Genomic DNA, 7,698 nt, shown 5'->3' on the forward strand with positions numbered 1-7,698 from the left:
TATATATATATATATATATATGTGTACATAGATTTCATTGTATAAAAATAAAAAGTAGCATTTGGATTGTATTCTTTAATTTGATATAGTTGGTATGGAATTTAACTTGACGCCAATTGTTGATATCAATATATACAGGATGACCCTAAAATTTGGCATCACCTATTATGAGCAGGTAGAGCGGACTAAAATATATGTCAAAGTAGCATATAGGTCCTCCATTTTTTACTTACTAACCATACCCTATACCAATAATACTAGCACTTATTGGACTACAGACATAATACTAAGCGCTTGTTGGACTGGATCACATATGACGGTCAAAATAGATAGTAGGAAGGCTGTCGGCATTTCGGCACAGATTAAAGGAATACTTCGATATATAAAGCTTTAGAGCGGACCTAACTGAGTCGAAAAGTCTTGTATCATTTTGCAGTTTGCACAATAGTTAATGAAATATTAATGTTTAAAGATAGAAGATACGCGCGTCCGCCTGGCCTACTATCCGAATGTACGGCCCACCAATCGCATGGCTCGCAGACGGCGGGGAGCAAAGATGGCCCAGCAGGCAAGCCTCTAAACGTCATAGCTCGAGCGGCGCGCTACATTCGGTAGTACTAGGCCAGGCGGATGCACGTATTCGGCTATCTTTAAACATTAATATTTACACCGCTGTTAATTAATATTTTGTTAACTATTGTGCAATCTACAAAAAGTAGAAGACTTTTTGACTCAGTTCGGTTCGCTCTATCCGATCATAATAGGTAATGCCATTTTTTAAGGACACCCCGTATACTAGACTAACAAGGAAAAAAGAAAAAAATTTTTTGTAATTGACCTCTCAGCTTAAAAGCTTCCATTTCATGCCAAAAGAACATCCCTAAATTTTTATTAAAAAATATTAAGATTTAGAGGTCGCTAGTGAACGATTCTTAAATCAAAGTTTCGATTTTCTTAAATACATGTTTGATTTAATGCAAAAATGGCTTAAACCGGATTTTAAATGTGGTACTGTATATTTTTTTGGTCGCTGAACACGATGTAACAATTCATTTAACTCTATGATATACGTTTTAAAAAATACAGCCCGATTAATGTAAAAAAATGACCTAATTTTAAATTAAAGGTCGATTTTAGAAAGGTTCCAAGCGTTCAAATGAGTCATTATTCTCCTCAAATTGTAGATCTGATTATTCAAAACAAGATTCAGTTGGAATTTCCCTGCACTTCCTACAGAGTCTTTAAAAGTTGCACTGGATTATAAATCATTTTTAAGGATAGAAAAAATTTTTTTACAAGTTTTAAAATATATCGCTTTATGATTTTAACATCCTCAAATCAAATGCCTTAATTTGAAAATAAAAAACTCTTTATTAGAAAATGAAATGAATACATAAAGAAAATATACTACATAATATGTAGCTTATTTCAATTATAATAATTAAATTATATTTTTTTTATTATATACCTATTTCATTTTCTAATAAAGATTTCTTTATCGTCAAATTGAGGCATTTAATTTGAGGATGTCAAAAAAAGCAATATAATTTAGAACCTTTTTAAAAACAGAAAAAAAATTTTTTCTATCCTAAAAACGTTTTATAATCCAATTAAATGCAACTTTTGAAGACCCTGTAAGAGATCCCAGGAAAATTCCAATAATCTTGTTCTGGATGAACAGACCTACAGTTTGAGAAGAGTAACGACCCATTTGAACGTTTAGAATCTTGCTAAAATCGACCTTGAACTTAAAATTTGTTCATCTTTTACATTAATCGGGCTGTATTTTTTAAAAAAACATACAGTATCACATTTAAAATCCGGATTAAGCTATTTTTGCATCAAATTAAACATGTATTAAGGAAAATCTAAACTTTGATTAGAAAATTGTCCACTAGCGACCTTTAAATCTTAATATTCTTTGATAAAATTTAGGCGTGTTATTTTGACATAAATTGGAAGCTATTGAGCTGAGAGGCTGATTAAAGAAAAATATTTTTCTTTTTCTTGTCAGTCTAACGTATGCTTAGATTCATTGCATAAAAATGAAAGATGGTATTACTTGGGTTCTTTATTTAATTTGGTATGATTGGTAAAAGATTTAACTTGGCGACAGTTGTTGATATTAAATTTTTTATATAAATGATACATGTCATTACAGTTAAGTAAGTAACAAAGATAGTATCACTTAATATTGCTTTTACTTTAGAATTTAACTTAATTAGTTATTACTGTAGCATTTTTAAATTTAAATTTTTCATTTGGTACATTAGTTTTCTTCGAATAATTTTTAACAGAGTAGTATATAAATTGTATTATACAAGTGCACACACTCTCGCGTGCACGTATGATTGCGTACGCATGTAAGTTTACTTATATAGAATTTCATACATGCTACTATCAGATATTAAACAGAAGAAGTCATTTAATACTTGTTCTAACTCCCTCAAAACGGCAAACACTATGGGCACCATCATAGCAGTGGCTGCGGTGTTTGTTATCCACATGGATATAAAAGTTGTGACCACGCATAAACCACCGAGCAATCTTGCGTGGCTGCAACCGACCGTTTTCATGACTCCGAGAGCAATCCTAATATGAAGATTGCTGTGCTCAATAGCGATAGCAAGGATTAAACCGCCAATGAATACCATTATTGTATCGTTCATATAACAGGAAGCTGTATCAGCCGTACTGAGTATACCCAAAGCTGGGAACATGACAACCGGGATGAGTGCTGTTACTGCCATAGGAAAGCAGTCGCTAACCCAATAACCACCCATCAGTAATACTACAAATGCACATCTAACTTCCTGCAAAAATCATTAAGTTACTTATTATTATGAAATTTAAACAAAATTTAAACTATATGTACTGTACTTAAGCTTTTTTCTTTCTTTTTTTATAAAGAGTGTAGATTAAAATCCAGAATTTATTAAGAATTAGTAAATTAAAATAAAAAAGATACGTTGATTTATATCCTAGAAAATATTACAGATAAGATATTAGAAATAAGATTTATAGAATCTAGTTATTTTTTTATAAAATTGTAGAAAATCCTAAAATATTCAAATTGATAAGGTTTAAAAAATTATATATAGAAAAATAGGAAAGGAATACCGAGTAATTATAAATCAAGGGAAAAGGTAAAAGAAAAAGTGCCCATAGAAGTGCAAAAACAATCTTCCAATAGATCTTCAAGAAACGGCCCGTATTTCTTAAGCAGTTAATTAGATTCCTTAAGTAATTGACAGATTCTTCTCTCCTTTCAGACCTAATTACAAATTGGTTATTAAATCCTTTCATTACCTGTAGATTGATAGCATAAGTGTTGAGCTTACAAAGATAAATCTTAAAAAGAGATCGATTTTTGCTCAAAAAAGTGTAAATAAGAGGAGTAGTGTTACGAGGGTCGTTCGAAAAGTCCGTGCAAAGTCACTGCTGATGGCACTACTGGCGCGTATCAAGGTTAGATTTAGTTAGTAGCATCTCTTGGAGGAACACACACCAAGTTACAGCCAGATCGGTCTATTTGTTTGTGTTTGGCATTCATTTGAATCGAGGAAGTCGAGTGATTTTCAATAACGCACCAGCTCACACCTCAGCAGTTGTGGTCGCAAAATTAATGGAATTAGGGTTCCAACTCGTCTCACATCCCCCCTATTCTCCAGACTTGGCTCCCTCGGACTACTATTTGTTCCCCAATATGAAGAAATGGCTGGCGGGAAAAAGATTTTATGGAAACGAGGACGTGATTGCAGAAACAAACCCCCCTCGACTTCCTCGATTCAAATGAATGCCAAACACAAACAAATAGACCGATCTGGCTGTAACTTGGTGTGTGTTCCTCCAAGAGATGCTACTAACTAAATCTAACCTTGATACGCGCCAGTAGTGCCATCAGCAGTGACTTTGCACCGACTTTTCAAACGACCCTCGTATTATAGATTTTGACAAATTGATATAATACAATTATTAAAATGTTTATAGCATTCTGGGAATACTTCGAAAATTGATCAGAAATATAAATATGTATCTAAATTTAAATATCTTAATTAATTTTTAGAGGTGTTTTCTAAATGTATAAACTATTTAGAACTTTATTGTATCCAAAAGGACAAAATCTACAAAAAAGTGTTATTTTTTGTTATGTTTCTTATTTAGCAAAGAATATTTTTAATATCCTCCAAAAATAAGCAAATTTTTGACTATAGAAAACATTATTTTTTTTATTTACACCTTGTTGGTAAAAAGAGCAAAAATTAACTCTTTCCAATATTTTTTGAAATATTTAAATATAAATACAGTTTACTGCAAAAGATAATACAATTCAATAAAAAGTTGAAAGATAAAAATAATCAATTTTGTTTATGGTATTATTATGTTGAATATAATTGTAATCTGAAAAATATTCTAATGCGTCAAAATTTTGGATGGTGGGAAACTTAGAATTAAAATTAGAAAACGTTATTTTGTATGTAATTTACGGTATTACAATGGACTATGATTTGATGATTTCCGAAATAAAATATTAATGCAAAATATTATTCAAATATTAATTTTTTTTTAAGACATTAACTAGAGCAAGATATTAAAATGTCCCCTGAGACAAAGTAAAATATTGTCAATATATCTGAATGTATTTAAATAATGATTACGCTCAGGAGCTGAGTGAGCGCTGATTTTTTAATATGACTGATTTTTGTCTTTAGCTCTTCGCTGAATTCAAGTATAGATATTAATTGTAATAAAAAATTGCTGAATGCTTACTAATGTAAGTTGCTTTGTCTCTTAAATGCAGTCATTGGCTGCATTTGGCAGCAATGAAAACTGATCAGTAAGCGCTCAGTGATTCCTCAATATGATTCTTTAACATAATTCCTACACTTAGATTTAGCAAAGGCAAGAACAAATTGTATAAAAAAATCACTGCTCGTTGATAAGTTTTTTCTGCTAAAAGCAGCTGTGTTACTCAGATATACTCAAATAATATTCTATTTCCCATTATTATATGATAAGTAATTAATATCTAAGTTATACTTCATTTTATTATACTTTATTTTGTAAATTGTCAGCTTCTTGTAATTATATTATAATAATATATATTACATAATAATATACTAAAAATATTTATTTTGTTTAAAAATATGAGTCTTATATTGCAAAAGATAATACATGAAGATATTGTGTAAACTTACGAAATGACATTAAGTCAATATTGTATATGTTGAGTTTAATATTAATTCCATATTTTCACTTTATGAAACCTTTAAATGATAAATATTGATAGAAATTTAAAAATTTTTATTATTTATTATTTGCCATCGATTATAAACTTTGAAATCTGTTAATTTTTATACTAATTGCATATTCAATAATATAAAAAATTTTTTAAGGTTTATTAAACAATTAAGTAATTCCTTAACTATAATGTAAAAAGTTTTTAAGGTTCATTAAACAATTAAATAGTCCCTTAACTACAATCACTAATAGTTCAATTTACAGTTTTTCTGAAATATAAATATGTAAATTATGACTTTAATCTTAACAATAAAATTTCAAGAAAATGTTTTAATTTGGAATAAATTAACACTTTTAATGAATAATATATCGCAATAAATGTATTTAATTAAAACATTTTAGGAAAATTAATTAAAGTAACTTTTTTTACAACTTTAACCACCAATTTCTCAATATAATTTTATTTCATTTAAAAAGTCAAAATAGAGTTTAATATAAATAATAAAAAAATTTTTGGAGAAAAAGATTGTTTCTTTTTGTAAAACAACACTTAAAAAATTATTCTATTGTGTACATGCATTATTATAAAATTTTATCGTAATATAAGTTTATCTATACTTTATCTATAATGGGATGTAAAAAATTTAAATCAATTCAATATCAAATGAAGTACTAACGTTTCTGTTGGATCTTCACCTACATTTTCCGTTCTTCCTTCCATAATATTTAAGATTTACGTACACTTTATACAAAACACGTTTCCAAGATATACTAACATTAATTTCTGTTTTATTGGTTATGAAATATGAATCTCAGGAATCGCAGGCAATATAACGTGATTTCGAATCGCATGATCCTTTTACACGATTTTCATTTGACTTGCTTTATTAATCGATGGTAGAAGAAAACAAGAGGTGCGTTCCTAGTTACGCATGAAATGCATGATGTATCGTTTGTCCTTGTTGTTCATCAATTATTAAAGGATAAAACGATACAGCATGCGCTTTATGCATAACTCGGAATACACCCAAGATGTTTCAGTGTGTATAAAGCCGTAATCACACTACAGATTCCCGATTCTGACTCGACTCTGATTCGACTACTGACTCGGACTCCTGACTATCATTCAACCAATCACAGCAAGGCAGCTGCCGACTCTAATTGTCGACTCAAGAATAGAAATCACTCTATTTTCAGTCATGTGATTCTGAGTCGTAGCAAATAAGATTGCGAAGTTTAGTCACGTGTCATATATCAGTGGATTTTTGAATGAAGGAATTTGAAACATATAAGAATTCGGTAACTCTTCAATAATGAGTAAAAAAATTAGTTCGACAAGGAATACAGAAATTTAATTAATACAGAAATTGCGTGAAAGACCTGTTTTGTAGGATATTTCGCATTCACAAGATAACAGATCAGATTTAAAAGCTATTTATTGGGAGAAAGTGGCAGAAGCACTGGGTTAATGAATAACAATTCCCAATGGGAAGAAAATGTTTTTTAAATGTTTTTTAAACGTTCACATTATTTATTAATTTCATATTTTGTTTCCAAAATAACATTTGTAACGTCATTTAACGTTTTTTAAACATTTATTTGTAATTAATTTTATTATGATCCATTTCCGCACCAAAATAATTTTACATTTTTTACACGTTTATTTAACGGTTATTAAATTAATTTTATAGTAATTTTTCGTTTAAAATAATGTTTCAAAGAAATATTTTTTAAACGTTTATTTAATATTAAATAAATGTTTGTTTTACATTAATTTTCCGTTTGACGTAAAGTCTCGAAGGAACATTTATTAAATATTTATTTAATGTTTATTGTTAATTTTGTATTAATTTTGTATTAATTTTTACAATGATGTTCTGAAGAAACATTTTTTAAATGTTTATTTAACGTTAATATAATTAAACGTTCATTTTACATCAATTATTCATTTAAAATGATGTTTGGAAGAAATATTTATTAAATATTTATTTAACATTTATTAAATGTTTGTTTTACATTAATTTTTAGTTTAAAATAACTGTTTAAAAAACATTTTTTAAACGTTTATTTGTAAAATGTTTGTTTTACATTAATTTTTTATTTTAAATAACGATGAAAAAAACATTTTTTTTTATGTTTATTTAATGTTAATTAAATGTTCATTTTACATTAATTATTTATTTGAAATAATATTTTGAAGAAGTATTTTTTAAACGTTTATTTAATATTTATTAAATAAATATTTTGTTTTACATTAATTTTTTGTTTGAAATAACTGTCTAAAAAACATGTTTTGAATATTTATTTAAACGTTTATAAAATGTTTGTTTTATATTAATTACTCAATTAAAACAGTATTTAAAAAAAATATTTTTTAAATAATTATTATTTAACATTTATTAAATGTGTTTTTTATATCAATTGTTTATTTAAGATAATGGCTTGAAGAAATATTTT

General features: G+C 27.9%; 1 protein-coding gene across 3 annotated transcripts in view; it reads right to left on the minus strand.

Annotated features, from left to right (window-relative positions):
* LOC108745809 (protein I'm not dead yet-like) overlaps positions 1-6,091 on the minus strand; it is a 413,336-nt gene extending 407,245 nt beyond the window's left edge. For all 3 annotated transcript variants that reach the window (XM_018482180.1, XM_018482178.1, XM_018482179.1), the window contains exons 1-3: positions 5,919-6,091; positions 3,121-3,274; positions 2,433-2,813 (exon numbers count right to left, since the gene is read on the minus strand). In XM_018482180.1, the coding sequence (XP_018337682.1) occupies positions 2,433-2,813; positions 3,121-3,274; positions 5,919-5,962 (579 nt within the window). In that variant the 5' untranslated portion in view covers positions 5,963-6,091. The remainder of the gene's footprint in view (positions 1-2,432; positions 2,814-3,120; positions 3,275-5,918) is intronic.
* Between the last annotated feature and the right edge of the window lie 1,607 nt (positions 6,092-7,698).

The sequence above is a fragment of the Trachymyrmex septentrionalis genome, unplaced genomic scaffold, assembly GCF_001594115.1.
Source record: "Trachymyrmex septentrionalis isolate Tsep2-gDNA-1 unplaced genomic scaffold, Tsep1.0 scaffold149, whole genome shotgun sequence".
Taxonomy (NCBI): Eukaryota; Metazoa; Arthropoda; class Insecta; order Hymenoptera; family Formicidae; genus Trachymyrmex; species Trachymyrmex septentrionalis.